Source organism: Dendrobates tinctorius, unplaced genomic scaffold (genome assembly GCF_039654945.1).
Source record: "Dendrobates tinctorius isolate UK_male_01 unplaced genomic scaffold, ASM3965494v1 ptg000070l, whole genome shotgun sequence".
NCBI lineage: Eukaryota > Metazoa > Chordata > Amphibia > Anura > Dendrobatidae > Dendrobates > Dendrobates tinctorius.
In genome coordinates, this window is record NW_027361738.1 from 91911598 (window position 1) to 91927181 (window position 15584).

The following is a 15584-nucleotide window of genomic DNA, read 5'->3' on the forward strand; positions in this document are numbered from 1 at the left end:
ATACTGAGCTGCTGCTGCCGCATGTGCCCCTATTACTGTACCTGATACCCCAATGCTGAGCCGCTGCTGCCGTATGTGTCCCTATTACTGTACCTGATACCCCAATACTGAGCCTCTGCCGTATGTGTCCATATTACTGCACTTGATACCACAATACTGAGCCGCTGCTGCCGTATGTGCCCCTATTACTGCACCTGATACCCCAATACTGAGCCTCTGCCGTATGTGTCCCTATTACTGCACCTGATACCCCAATGCTGAGCTGCTGCTGCCGTATGTGCCCCTATTACTGTACCTGATACCCCAATACTGAGCCTCTGCCGTATGTGTCCCTATTACTGCACCTGATACCACAATACTGAGCCGCTGCTGCCGTATGTGTCCCTATTAGTGCACCTGATACCCCAATGCTGAGCCGCTGCTGCCGTATGTGCCCCTATTACTGCACCTGATACGCCAATACTGAGCCTCTGCCGTATGTGTCCCTATTACTGCACCTGATACCACAATACTGAGCCGCTGCTGCTGTATGTGTCCCTATTACTGCACCTGATACCCCAATACTGAGCCGCTGCTGCTGTATGTGTCCCTATTACTGCACCTGATACCACAATACTGAGCCGCTGCTGCCGTATGTGTCCCTATTACTGCACCTGATACCCCAATACTGAGCCGCTGCTGCCGTATGTGTCCCTATTACTGCACCTGATACCCCAATGCTGAGCCGCTACTGCCATATGTGTCCCTATTACTGCACCTGATACCCCAATACTGAGCCGCTGCTGCCGCATGTGCCCCTATTACTGCACCTGATACCCCAATGCTGAGCCGCTGCTGCCATATGTGTCCCTATTACTGTACCTGATACCCCAATACTGAGCCTCTGCCGTATGTGCCCCTATTACTGCACCTGATACGCCAATACTGAGCCTCTGCCGTATGTGTCCCTATTACTGCACCTGATACCACAATACTGAGCCGCTGCTGCCGTATGTGTCCCTATTACTGCACCTGATACCCCAATACTGAGCCGCTGCTGCTGTATGTGTCCCTATTACTGCACCTGATACCACAATACTGAGCCGCTGCTGCCGTATGTGTCCCTATTACTGCACCTGATACCCCAATACTGAGCCGCTGCTGCCGTATGTGTCCCTATTACTGCACCTGATACCCCAATGCTGAGCCGCTACTGCCATATGTGTCCCTATTACTGCACCTGATACCCCAATACTGAGCTGCTGCTGCCGTATGTGTCCCTATTACTGCACCTGATTCCCCAATACTGAGCCGCTGCTGCTGCATGTGCCCCTATTACTGCACCTGATACCCCAATGCTGAGCCGTTGCTGCCGTATGTGTCCCTATTACTGTACCTGATACCCCAATACTGAGCCTCTGCCGTATGTGTCCCTATTACTGCACCTGATACCCCAATGTTGAGCCTTTGCCGTATGTGTCCCTATTACTGCACCTGATACCCCAATACTGAGCCGCTGCTGCCGTATGTGTCCCTATTACTGCACCTGATTCCCCAATACTGAGCCGCTGCTGCCGCATGTGCCCCTATTACTGCACCTGATACCCCAATGCTGAGCCGCTGCTGCCATATGTGTCCCTATTACTGTACCTGATACCCCAATACTGAGCCTCTGCCGTATGTGTCCCTATTACTGCACCTGATACCCCAATGTTGAGCCTTTGCCGTATGTGTCCCTATTACTGCACCTGATACCCCAATACTGAGCCGCTGCTGCCGTATGTGTCCCTATTACTGCACCTGATACCCCAATGCTGAGCCGCTACTGCCGTATGTGTCCCTATTACTGCACCTGATACCCCAATACTGAGCTGTCATATGTGTCCCTATTACTGCACCTGATACCCCAATACTGAGCCGCTGCTGCTGTATGTGTCCCTATTACTGCACCTGATACCCCAATACTGAGCCGCTGCTGCCGTATGTGTCCCTATTTCTGCACCTGATACCCCAATGTTGAGCCTCTGCCGTATGTGTCCCTATTACTGCACCTGCTGTGTGGTTCCTCTGTACCCTCTAAATTCTAGAGCAACCCTCTAGAATATAGTAATGCCGGGTGCAAGTGCCCTAGAAAACAGTGCCCACATTTTATCCCCTAGAAAGTAATAATGCCCTGTGTGTGCCCCTTTGACAGTCACAGTAACCCGAGTTCCCCTATAACAATAAGTGCCCATTTTACATTTAATAATGTCGCGAGTCTCCCCCCTGTATAGCTCCCCTATACACAGTATGATGCTCTGTTATACACAGTATAATGCCCCCTCACTATATATATACTGACACTTTAGTATCCCCCAAACTGTTTGACAGCTCCAACACTGTATGATGGCCCCCTTACTGTAGTCTCCACACTGTATGATGGCTCCCTAGATAGCCTCCATATAGCATAATACATCAGATAGTCCTCAATATAGTATAATGCACTCCTCATAGGCAAACTCTACATACAGTAGTATAATGTACTCCCCGTAGACAAACTCTATATAGTATAATGCACTCCCATAGGCAGAAACTATAGTATAATGCAGTCCCCATAGGCAGACTCTATATAGTATAGTTCAGCCCCATAGCAAACTCTACAGTATAATGCAGCCCCCCTTAAGCAGACTCTATAGTATAATGCAGCCACCCATAAGCAGACTCTATAGTATAATACAGCCCCCCATAGACAAACTCTAATATAATGCAGCCCCCATAGGCAGACTCTAATATAATGCAGCCCCCCATAGGCAGACTCTAATATAATGCAGCCCCCCCATAGGCAGATGGCAATATAATGCTGTCCCCCAAAAGCAGACTCTAATATAATGCAGCCCCCCATAGGCAGAAGGTAATATAATGCAGCCCCCCATAGGCAGACTCTAATATAATGCAGCCCCCCCATAGGCAGACTCTAAAATAATGCAGCCCCCCATAGGCAGACTCTAAAATAGAAGAGAAGACTGAGAGGAGACTTAATATCTGTCTACAAATATCTAAAGGGCTGTCACATTGTAGAAGGATCAACTTTATTCTCATTTGCACAAGGAAAGACTAGAAGCAATGGGATGAAGCTAAATGGGAGGAGACACAGATTAGATATTAGAAAAAACTTTTTGACAGTTAGAGTGATCAATGAGTGGAACAGGCTGCCACGAGAAGTGGTGAGTTCTCCTTCAATGGAAGTCTTCAAACAGAGGCTGGACAGACATCTAACTGGGATGATTTAGCGAATCCTGCTTTGAGCAGGGGGTTGGACCAGATGGCCCAGGAGGTCCCTTCCAACTCTACGATTCTATGATTCTAATGCAGCCCCCCATAGGCAGATGGTAATATAATGCAGCCCCCCCATAGGCAGACTCTATTATAATGCAGCCCCCCCATAGGCAGACTCTAAAATAATGCAGCCCCCCATAGGCAGACTCTAATATAATGCAGCCCCCCATAGGCAGACAGTAATATAATGCAGCCCCCCATAGACAGACAGTAATATAATGCAGCCCCCCATAGGCAGATGGCAATATAATGCAGCCCCCATAGACAGACAGTAATATAATGCAGCCCCCCATAGGCAGACAGTAATATAATGCAGCCCCCCATAGACAGACAGTAATATAATGCAGCCCCCCATAGGCAGACTCTAATATAATGCAGCCCCCCATAGGTAGACAGTAATATAACGCAGCCCCTCATAGGCAGACAGTAATATAATGCAGCCCCCCATAAGCAGGCCGTATTATAATGCAGCCCTCCATAGGCAGACCGTATTATAATGCAGCCCCTCAGGCCTCTATAGTATAATGCACTTCCATAAAAAAATAAATCCAATACTCACCTCTCTTCCTCCTGATTCCTCCGCTGCTCTGCGCTCCTGCACATCTCTGGACAGCGGGCGCCGGGTAGTGACGGCATCGCGCCCACTGTCAGTGTGGGCGTAATGTAAGACACTGACAGGGGGATGATGGGAGAAGGATTGTAGCGCTCCTTCTCTCATCAATGCGGTCAGCTGTATCGGCTAGATGCAGATACAGTTGAACCTGTGATGTTGGGCAGGGTAGCGCACTGCTGGCACCGCACCTCCCACCCCTCCCCGCCTTCTCAGAGGCCCCATAGCGGCTCGGTGTCAGAGCAGGGAGTTCGATTCTCCCTGCTCTGCGGCAGAATGTAACTGTATCGGTGTGCTGCGCGTACAGTTACAGTAGCGTGGCTCCGGATGGGCCCCTCAGAGCGCAGGGCCCAGGGCCCCCTCTGCCCCCCCCAGTAGCTACGCTACTGAAGGGGCTGATTATCACAAGGGGTCACACAGGGCTGACAGCTACAGTCCCATGAGCCTCATCATCAATGTATAATATCAGGAATTGTGGAACGTGTCCGGTGTCTGTATTTAGAAACTGCAGAACTATAATCTTGGTCTGTAATTGAGGAAACATGAAAAAAGCGAAGTTCAATATGACAAAATATAACTTGGCATATTGGGAGAATAATGAAATGTTGTACTCGATATGACCACCAGGTGGCGCTGCATGCCATCTCACTCCCTTGTTTGCGCCTGTACTGCAGTCAACATTAGTATCAGGTCACCGCGGATTGGGCGGAGCCTGCAATGCCCCTTTGGTTCTGCCCCTTTCTTCAGGCCCAATTCATTCTTGCATTTTCTCTATTTTTGTCTAGTTTTTGGTGTTTTTTTTGCCTGATTTTCCTTTGCACCTCCTTCATGTTTTTGAAAGTCAATGTTATATATGTTTTCCTGTTTTTTTTTGTGGTTGCATTAATTTTGCCTGTTCTCAGGGGCCCCGGTTGCATTGATTTCCCCTGTTTTCAGGGGCCCCGGTTGCATTGATTTTCCCCTGTTCGCAGGGGCCCGGGTTGCATTGATTTCCCCCTGTTCTCAGGGGCCCGGGTTGCATTGATTTTGCCTGTTTTCAGGGGCCCGGGTTGCATTGATTTCCCCCTGTTCTCAGGGGCCCCGGTTGCATTGATTTCCCCTGTTTTCAGGGGCCTCGGTTACATTGATTTTCCCCTGTTTTCTGGGGCCCCGGTTGCATTGATTTCCCCTATTTTCAGGGGCCCCGGTTGCATTGATTTACCCGTTTTCAGGGACCCGGGTTGCATTGATTTCCCCCTGTTCTCAGGGGCCCGGGTTGCATTGATTTCCCCAGTTTTCAGGGGCCCCAGTTGCATTGATTTTCCCCTGTTTTCAGGGGCCCCGGTTGCATTGATTTTCCCCTGTTTTCAGGGGCTCCGGTTGCATTGATTTTCCCCTCTTCTCAGGGGCCCCGGGTTGCATTGATTTCCCCTGTTCTCAGGGACCCGTTGCATTGATTTTGCCTGTTCTCAGGGGCCCCAGTTGCATTGATTTCCCCTGTTCTCAGGGGCCCCGGTTGCATTGATTTCCCCTGTTCTTAGGGGCCCGGGTTGCATTGATTTTCCCCTGTTCTCAGGGGCCCCGGTTGCATTGATTTCCCCTGTTCTCAGGGACTCGTTGCATTGATTTTGCCTGTTCTCAGGGGCCCCGGTTGCATTGATTTCCCCTGTTCTTAGGGGCCCGGGTTGCATTGATTTCCCCCTGTTCTCAGGGGCCCCGGTTGCATTGATTTCCCCTGTTCTCAGGGACTCGTTGCATTGATTTTGCCTGTTCTCAGGGGCCCCGGTTGCATTGATTTCCCCTGTTCTCAGGGGCCCCGATTGCATTGATTTCCCCTGTTCGCAGGGGCCCAGGTTGCATTGATTTCCCCTGTTCTCAGGGGCCCCAGTTGCATTGATTTCCCCCTGTTCTCAGGGTCCCGGGTTGCATTGATTTTGCCTGTTTTCAGGGGCCCCGGTTGCATTGATTTCCTGTTTTCTCAGGGGCTCTGGTTGCATTGATTTTCCCCTGTTCTCAGGGGCCCGGGTTGCATTGATTTTGACTGTTTTCAGGGGCCCTGCTTGCATTGATTTCCCCTGTTCTCAGGGGCCCCGGTTGCATTGATTTCCCCTGTTCTCAGGGGCCCCGGTTGCATTGATTTCCCCCTGTTCTCAGGGTCCCGGGTTGCATTGATTTTGTCTGTTTTCAGGGGCCCTGCTTGCATTGATTTCCAGTGTTCTCAGGGGCCCCGGTTGCATTGATTTCCCCTGTTCTCAGGGACCCGTTGCATTGATTTTGCCTGTTCTCAGGGGCCCCAGTTGCATTGATTTCCCCTGCTCTCAGGGGCCCCGGTTGCATTGATTTCCCCTGTTCTTAGGGGCCCGGGTTGCATTGATTTTCCCCTGTTCTCAGGGGCCCCGGTTGCATTGATTTCCCCTGTTCTCAGGGACTCGTTGCATTGATTTTGCCTGTTCTCAGGGGCCCCAGTTGCATTGATTTCCCCTGTTCTCAGGGACTCGTTGCATTGATTTTGCCTGTTCTCAGGGGCCCCGGTTGCATTGATTTCCCCTGTTCTTAGGGGCCCGGGTTGCATTGATTTCCCCCTGTTCTCAGGGGCCCCGGTTGCATTGATTTCCCCTGTTCTCAGGGACTCGTTGCATTGATTTTGCCTGTTCTCAGGGGCCCCAGTTGCATTGATTTCCCCTGTTCTCAGGGGCCCCGGTTGCATTGATTTCCCCTGTTCTCAGGGGCCCCGATTGCATTGATTTCCCCTGTTCTCAGGGGCCCCGGTTGCATTGATTTCCCCTGTTCTCAGGGGCCCCAGTTGCATTGATTTCCCCCTGTTCTCAGGGTCCCGGGTTGCATTGATTTTGCCTGTTTTCAGGGGCCCCGGTTGCATTGATTTCCTGTTTTCTCAGGGGCTCTGGTTGCATTGATTTTCCCCTGTTCTCAGGGGCTCGGGTTGCATAGATTTTGACTGTTTTCAGGGGCCCTGCTTGCATTGATTTCCCCTGTTCTCAGGGGCCCCGGTTGCATTGATTTCCCCTGTTCTCAGGGGCCCCGGTTGCATTGATTTCCCCCTGTTCTCAGGGTCCCGGGTTGCATTGATTTTGTCTGTTTTCAGGGGCCCTGCTTGCATTGATTTCCAGTGTTCTCAGGGGCCCCGGTTGCATTGATTTCCCCTGTTCTCAGGGACCCGGTTGCATTGATTTCCCCTGTTCTCAGGGACCAGTTGCATTGATTTTGCCTGTTCTCACGGGCCCCAGTTGCATTGATTTCCCCTGTTCTCAGGGCCCCAGTTGCATTGATTTCCCCTGTTCTCAGGGGCCCGGGTTGCATTGATTTCCCCCTGTTCTCAGGGGCCCCGGTTGCATTGATTTCCCCTGTTCTCAGGGCCCCGGTTGCATTGATTTCCCCTGTTCTCAGGGACCCGGTTGCATTGATTTCCCCTGTTCTCAGGGACCCGTTGCATTGATTTTGCCTGTTCTCAGGGGCCCCAGTTGCATTGATTTCCCCTGTTCTCAGGGGCCCCGATTGCATTGATTTCCCCTGTTCTCAGGGGCCCCGGTTGCATTGATTTCCCCTGTTCTCAGGGGCCCCGGTTGCATTGATTTCCCCTGTTCTCAGGGGCCCCGGTTGCATTGATTTCCCCCTGTTGTCAGGGTCCCGGGTTGCATTGATTTTGCCTGTTTTCAGGGGCCCCGGTTGCATTGATTTCCTGTTTTCTCATGGGCTCTGGGTGCATTGATTTTCCCCTGTTCTCAGGGGCCCGGGTTGCATTGATTTTGACTGTTTTCAGGGGCTCCGGTTGCATTGATTTTCCCCTGTATTCAGGGCCCCGGTTGCATTGATTTTCCCATGTTCTCATGGGCCCGGGTTGCATTGATTTCCTGTTTTCTCAGGGGCCCCAGTTGTATTGATTTCGCTTAGGGGCCCCGGTCACGACTTTGTCCCTGGGCTCCGTGTGTCCTCTATGAACACAATGGTTGCTCAGCACTTTTCAGGCAGGGACAATGGTGGATACATTGTTGCTAAGTTCCATTGATTGTGCCTTTTACAGTCAACACAGCAGATTTGCACTTGGTATTTTGTGAATAACCAATTACTTAGTATCCAGGCAACTCCGGGACCTGCACAGACAGGACGCACCGCGTGTCCTACAAGGTGACACCATCTCCTCCGACCCTCTGCTCTCCTGACTACTGACAGCTACTCACAGAGACGGAACCAGAAGTGTCCGAGGTAAGAGACCTCCCCGAACATCTCATATCTGACCATAATGAAAGGTGCTGCATTATCAGACTGTACGGAATATCAAACCATCGTGGAACAGTAGAGAACAATCCCTTGTGACAAAATTCACTGCAAAGCTTCAGTTGTTGAGTGATTGAACGTCGTCTTCACACGTCAAGGTGATTCCTGTATGGGAAAAAACAGCACTGGTCCGTGTTCGTGTGTATGTAAGTGACCTCCGTGTGCGGTCAGTGTGACACCGTTGAAATGAAATGCAGCATAGAAATTAAAGACTGTTTGGAATTAAAGATGTTACAGAGGAATACGATAGTTAGATAATAGATAGTGTAGTGCAGTGCTCACTGAATGTATTGGGGGACAGTCACTTGGCAGCGGGATTTATGGCACACAGGAACGATTTTTCCACTTAAATAGTATTTATGTGGTTTATTATGCAAATCATAAACCACTGTAGGCCATGTTACACATCACAGACCTAACACACAGTCCACTCTCAACTGCAGTTATGTCCACACAGTTCATTAACTGACCCTCATCAGTGCACACAGTCCTCCATGCTCTGGGTTACCTGCTTGGCAGCGTTGCAGGCTGGCATCACATGGTTCATGACTTCCAGGGAAGCTGCCTTACTGGGATCACTGACCCGCACTATGATTTGCTTGACAAGTTCACATCCGCCAGTTCCAGACCCACAGAAGGATGGTAGCTTCCCCCACACAGATAGCAGTCTTGGACTCTGCAGGCACATACAATTCCAGGGAAGCTGCCTTACTGGGATCACTGACCCGTACTATGACTTGCTTGACAAGCTCAACCCCGTCAGTTCCAGATCCACACAAGGACGGTAGCTTCCCCAATGCAGTAGTCATCACAGACTCTGCAGGTACATGATCTCCACCATGTGCTTTTTAGGAAACCTGTCCTCTCACAGCACCTTCCAACACAGAGACCATGGGACCAAACCACAGTCTCATTATATCGTATGAGACACACCCATTGATGGGAGGTGTGTGGTTAGCCAGACCCGCCCAGCCCCTTATACACTAAGCAAGGCTCATGGAACTGTAAGTCCCAGAGAAACATTCCAGGTTTACAGCGCAGAGGACCTCCTGCTCTGCGCCACATACCAGCCATTTCCAACATCAGTCACTGTCACAATCATACCTCCCAACTTTTGAAGAAGGGAAAGAGGGACAAAGGGTGTGACAAATTTCAGGCCACACCCCCGACCACACCCATTTCACAACTAGTCACACCCATGTCCATGCCCCAACCACACCCATTTAGCACTGCTGATCACACTGACTGGTACTGAGGGCACAGTGTCTGGCATTATGGGCACAGTGGCTGGCATTGTGGGCACAGTGGCTGGTACTTTGGGCACACTGACTGGTACTGAGGAAAAGAAAGAAACAACAGAGAGAGAAAAAAGAAAACAGAGAGAAAGAAAGGAGAGAGAAAGAAAGAACAGAGAGAAAGAAAGAAGAGAGAAAGAAAGAACAGAGAGAAAAAGAGGGGACAGAAAAAAAGAACAGAGAGAGAGAAAAAAGAAAGAGGGGAAAGAAAGAAAGAACAGAGAGGGAGGGAGAAAGAGGGGAAAGAAAGAACAGAGCGCGAAAAAAGAAAGAAAGAAAGGGGAAAGAAAGAAAGAACAGAGGGAGAGAGAAAGGGGAAAGAAAGAACAGAGAGCGAAAGAAAGAAAAAGAATGAACAGAGAGAGAACGAAAGAAAGAAAGAAAGAAAGAGAGGAAAGAAAGAACAGAGAGAGAAAGAAAGAGAGAAAGGGGAAAGAACAGAGAGATAAAGAAAGAGGGAAAAAAAGAACAGAGAGATAGAGAGAAAGAAAAAACAGGGAGATAGACAGAGAGAAAGAAACAACAGGGAAAGAAAGAACAGAGAAAGAAAGAAAGGGGAAAGAAAGAAAGAACAGAGAGAGAAAGAAAGAGAACGGGGGAAAGAAAGAGGGGACAGAAAAAAAGAACAGAGGGAAAAAGAAAGAGGGGAAAGAAAGAATAGTGAGAAAAAGAAAGGGGAAAGAAAGAAGGAAAGAAAGAACAGAGAAAGAAAGAAAGAGGGGAAAGAAAGAACAGAGAGAGAGAGAAAGAGAGAAAGAAAGAAAGATTAGAGAGAGAAAGAAAGAGGGGAAAGAGAAAAAGAACAGAGCGAAAGAAAGAACAGAGAGAAAGAGAAAAAGAGGGAAAAGAAAGAAAGAACAGAGAGAGAAAGAAAGAACAGTGACAGAAAGAAAGAAAGAACAGAGAGAGAAAGAGAGAGTAAGAAAGATTCTATAAAGATACTATACCAGTCTGGCTCACATTGTAATGCCCACCTGAGCCTCCTGGTGCAGGACATATCATGATCCGCTCACATGGCCAACTTCCCCGAGTCCAAGGTGATCCCGCTGTCCACGCTCTTGGAAGAGGACACGGTGATGGATCTGAAGCATTCCCTCAAGTGCCTCCATGGTTCCGTCACAATCTCCTCCCGAAATTACCTCATTTCCAGCCAGCTTCCAGCACGTCACTTCAGATGGAACGTCACATGCGAGTTTTCAAGTGCTCCTCGGGGCTCCACTGTGTACTCCAGTGTCCGCGGGAAAAGTAAGCTCCCGGCCAGGGCAGTGGGGCAGACTCTCAAAATCGGGAATGTCCCGCTGGATCTGGGATGGTTGGGAGGTATGAATGCTCCCCATCATGCACCTTGTACATGCATGGCTCCGCACACCTCATGCAAACACAGTTCCGCTTTGTATGCCTCGTACACCGAGACCCCTGATCATGTGACCCCTGACTCCTCCCCTCCTGTGACCTCATCACAGGTCCTGTGTGCACAGAGCAGGGATTTATCAGTGAGGGGCTGCAGTGGCCGGTGGGTCTGTCTGGGAGGGTTACGATGGAGTCGGTGCATGGGGGGCGTGGCGACTCAGTGCAATGCGGGAAAATTGATCTCCCACCCGGGACAGTAGGACAGGCAGACAAAAACGGGACTGTCCCACCAGATAGATAACAGATAGATAATATATAGATAGATAATAGATTGATGATAGATACTAGATAAATAGATAATAGCTGGATAATAAATAGTGTAGTGCACCCGTAGCAACGTATGCAGTGAGGAGGCAGTGACCCACAAAGTTTCAACATAAAGTCTCCTTAATGTGTTACTTCACAACATTAAATGTCCATTTTACACAGGTGCATAGCATTCATGTTTAGTTCAGAAAAGTGCATAGGGTGCCAGGCTATTCAGGTGCCCTGGCTGCTGGCTCCACTGGCCTGTTTGCCTCACACAGGTATAGCTCTGCAAAACCGACTGTTCTGCACAATAGCACACACCAGACTGAAACTGACATTACACCTGACACACCCAAACCCTTCACTGCAGGTCTTTTAACAAAGGAACCTGTGGCCTTCTGCCACATGGAAAACCCGGGCCTGGAATGAAACGGAATGCACCACTACCATCCTGCAGTCTGTTTCACAACACAACATACCAGAGCAGGTTTTCCCTACATCTGTCTTGGACCCTAGCATGTCCAAGGCTAGCACTTATTTTATTTTTAGTCTGCACTGCAGTCACAGCTACGCTCGTGACTGCCATGCACTCATATGGCCTTCATACGCACCCATGCACATCCTGGGGACGACACACAGTGACCCCTACATGTGACATCGGTCACTGCTTCACTATTGTAATCACAGCTACACCTGTGACTGCAATGCCCCCTCATGGCCTCAATACACCTCCTTGCATAACCTGGGGAGATCACACAGCGACCCCTACCTGTGACATGGGTCATTGCCTCACAATAGATGATAGATATTAGATAGATAGATGATAGATAGACAATAGATAGATGATATATAACAGATAGATAATAGATAGATAGAACGTTCATCTTGTCATGGCTTCTAGGCTCTCATGAATTGACAGCTTTTAGTAGATAGATTGATATGGGGGTGACAGACAGGTGTTCCTACAGTGAAATTCCACAAATCTTAGATTGTTTCATCCTCTCCATTTATCTGGTCTCGTTGGGTTTGTCTCCCAGTTCTCCGTTAAACATAGGTGGCTTTAGCAGCAGCCTCTTGGTATTGAGCTTTCTGCTGTCAGTAACCTTCGCTATTATTGCTGTGTCTCATTAGATAACGATGTCCGTCGATATCGGACTTACGGATAATAACGAACGTCGTTACTTGTTCTCCAGACAAGTGAAATTTAATGCGAATGAGAGGCTGGCCGCAGAGAGAAGTCAGCATTGTATGGTACCAAAGACAAATCCGGAGAAGAACATCTGGAAGAAGAAACCTCTGGACTTCAGCATCGGATTGTACAAATCTCTGAATTTACCAAGGAGGTCGGAGGAATCTAACACGAAGGAAAGAAGGAACAGAAATCAGATTCTTAAAAGAAATGAGATGGAGATGATCAGAGATTCCCCTCCCCCGCGGCCAAGGAAATCCGAGGAGCCGGAGAAGACGTTTCTTACAAGATTTCGGCTCATGGAACCATTTGAAGCCAATTTATCGTATGTTAAAAACGGCGTCTACCCGAAAGATAAATACAAGGATCCAAAGCCACACGACTTCAGACAAGTAGGAAAATATCACAAGACGCACCAACACCCTCCTATCCTGAAATCCTCTGTGCTGCTGGAGGCGGCTTTTTACCCTGTAGCTCTCAATCTGTGACCTCCAACTTATCTCCATCTTGCTCCTCACATGATAACACGACAGTTCACGGCTTCTTACAGAATCAGCATGTCCATCTGCTTAAATACTCCGTGCTGCAGGGGAACCAGCTCCATCCACCCTCAATCGGTGACCTCCCTTTTCGCTCTAGTTCCCCTTTCATATCATGACACTGCCCCATGTATCGCATATAAGGTCCGGTCACTTATTACAACAAGATCAGTATGCCCTGATGTCTGAAATACTCTGTGCTGCTGGACACCCTGCTCCTTCCACTAGGTCAATCCCAGCCAGTGACTCCATTATCTCCACTTTCCTATTTACATTATGAATCTGGCACAATCAACCCTTCCTCACTTACATCATTATATGAGAGGACAGGTCAGTGTTTCCCACAAAATCAACACAGTCACCAACCTGAAACACTCTGTGCTGCTGCAGGTTCCTTTTACCTTTTATTTTTCAGTCTATATCTCCCTTAATCTAACGTCAGGATACTGTCCCTCTTGCATCCAGCCCTGTCCTCCCAAACGTCATCTAAAGAGTTTGCCGGTCACTGCTGCCAACAAAATCAACACAGTCATCAACCTGAAACACTCTGGAGACTCTTCCATTCATCTTTAAAGCTGTCACCAATTTTTTTGTTCCTTTCTTTTTGAATTTTGGCAATGTAGTCCTGTCTTTACTGACATCATGGACAGGTCACTTTCTGCTACAAAATCAACACACTCACCACTTAAAACACTGTGCTGATACAGAACTCTGCTCCTTCTTATATCTAAAATCCATTACTACTTCTTTCTATTCCCTGCCTCTTGTCATTCGGTGATCTGTCCTTACTAACATCAAACGAATCGACAGGTCACTTTCTGCTACAAAATCAAAACACTCACCAACTATAACACTCTGTGTGCTACAGAGCTCTGCTCCTCCTTATATTTCCAAATCCATTACTACTTCTTTCTATTCCCTGCCTCTTGTCATTCGGTGATCTGTCCTTACTAACATCAAACGAATCCACAGGTCACTTTCCGCTACAAAATCAACACATTCATCATAGAAAACACTTTGGACCCGATTCATCATTCGCAGTGTTTGGGGGGGGGGGTGGATAAGTCACCTTTCTTTTTTGTCCTGTGGTATTCATTGAAGTTTTCTTTCTACAAAAGTCTTCAAAATGGAGCACGTGAATTTTACACTGTTTATTTGCATTTTTTTAAATTATTTTTTGTTAGACATCTGAAAGCAAAAATCACAGGTTCTAATATAATTTTCAGAGAATCTATAAAAACAAAATTCTGACATTCATAAAAATCAATTCAGGGGGGAAACTGGAAAACAGTTCAGCCAAAATGTTGCAACTTTTCAAAAAGTTGCAGTTGATGACTCAGCGACAAACTCCGCAGCTCGTTACTAAGTCATCTGTAATCGCCTTCTAGAATTTATGATTAATCCTCCGAGGTGTCGGCTGCGTTCCTGGTGTTTCCTTATTGCTGATGAAGCTCCAAGGTCGGATTTGGGCAGTTTTGCTCCAAGATTTACCTGTCACGTTCTCCTACATAGTGCGGCCCTCTAGGAATAAGCGGCCCCTTTATATTCCTACCGTTTGACAATATTGGATGCAGTCGGAGCGCTGCTCTGGGGCCGTCACTAGTCAGGGGTTTACCCCACATTGTCTTGTAAAGGAAAACCCCAATTATTTTATAGCAGAGGTGAACCCTGTGGGCAGTGCTGGCGGGGGCTCTGCTGAAATGCTATGCTCTGGAGCAGACCCCCGCAATCCACACATTCAATAAAGGGACAAAGGGGCCCCACGTATACCTTAGATGTTGGGGAGAATTTTAGCAGATGGTTTTTGTCCTGTAATTTTTGCTTTAAACGATAAGATAATTGCTTACATTGCAATTACTGGGTACTGAGAGGGTACTACAGCTGTTATGGGAGTACTGTGGATAGATCTATGAAGGCACTGTGGCAGTACTGTTATGGGGTACTGTGGGTGGATCTCTTATGAGGGCACTGTGGCAGTACTGTTATGGGGTACTGTGGGTGGATCTCTTATGAGGGCACTGTGGCAGTGCTGTTATGGGGGTACTGTGGGTGGATATGTTATGATGGCACTGTGGCAGTACTGTTATGGGGGTACTGTGGGTGGATCTCCTTTGAGGGCACTGTGGCAGTACTGTTATGGGGTACTGTAAGTGGATCTCTTATGAGGGCACTTGGGCAGTACTGTTATGGGGTACTGTGGGTGGATCTCTTATGAGGGCACTGTGGCAGTGCTGTTATGGGGGTACTGTGGGTGGATCTCTTATGAGGGCACTGTGGCAGTACTCTTATGGGGGTACTGTGGGTAGATCTCCTTTGAGGGCACTGTGGCAGTACTGTTATGGGGTACTGTGGGTGGATCTCTTATGTGGGCACTGTGGCAGTACTGTTATGGGGTAGTGTGGGTGAATCTCTTATGTGGGCACTGTGGCAGTACTTTTATGGTGGTACTGTTGGTGGATCTTCTTTGAGGGCACTGTGGCAGTACTGTTATGGGGTACTGTAAGTGGATCTCTTATGTGGGCACTGTGGCAGTACTGTTATGGGGTACTGTGGGTGGATCTCTTATGTGGGCACTGTGGCAGTACTCTTATGGAGGTACTGTTGGTGGATCTTCTTTGAGGGCACTGTGGCAGTACTGTTATGGGGTACTGTAAGTGGATCTCTTATGAGGGCACTTGGGCAGTACTGTTATGGGGTACTGTTGGTGGATCTCTTATGAGGGCACT

At 48.5% G+C, this 15584-nt stretch overlaps 1 protein-coding gene across 2 annotated transcripts in view; it reads left to right on the forward strand.

Moving 5' to 3' along the window:
- The window catches only part of CUNH7orf78 (chromosome unknown C7orf78 homolog), an 84013-nt gene that overhangs the window by 55094 nt on the left and 13335 nt on the right, over positions 1–15584 (forward strand). Inside the window, exons 1-2 of one of the 2 annotated variants that reach the window (XM_073582121.1) lie at positions 7544–8104; positions 12262–12711. In XM_073582121.1, coding sequence (XP_073438222.1) covers positions 12268–12711 — 444 coding nt within the window. In that variant the 5' untranslated portion in view covers positions 7544–8104; positions 12262–12267. Of the gene's footprint in view, positions 1–7543; positions 8105–12261; positions 12712–15584 lie in introns of those variants that run through there. The other variant, XM_073582120.1, reaches the window with a different exon arrangement.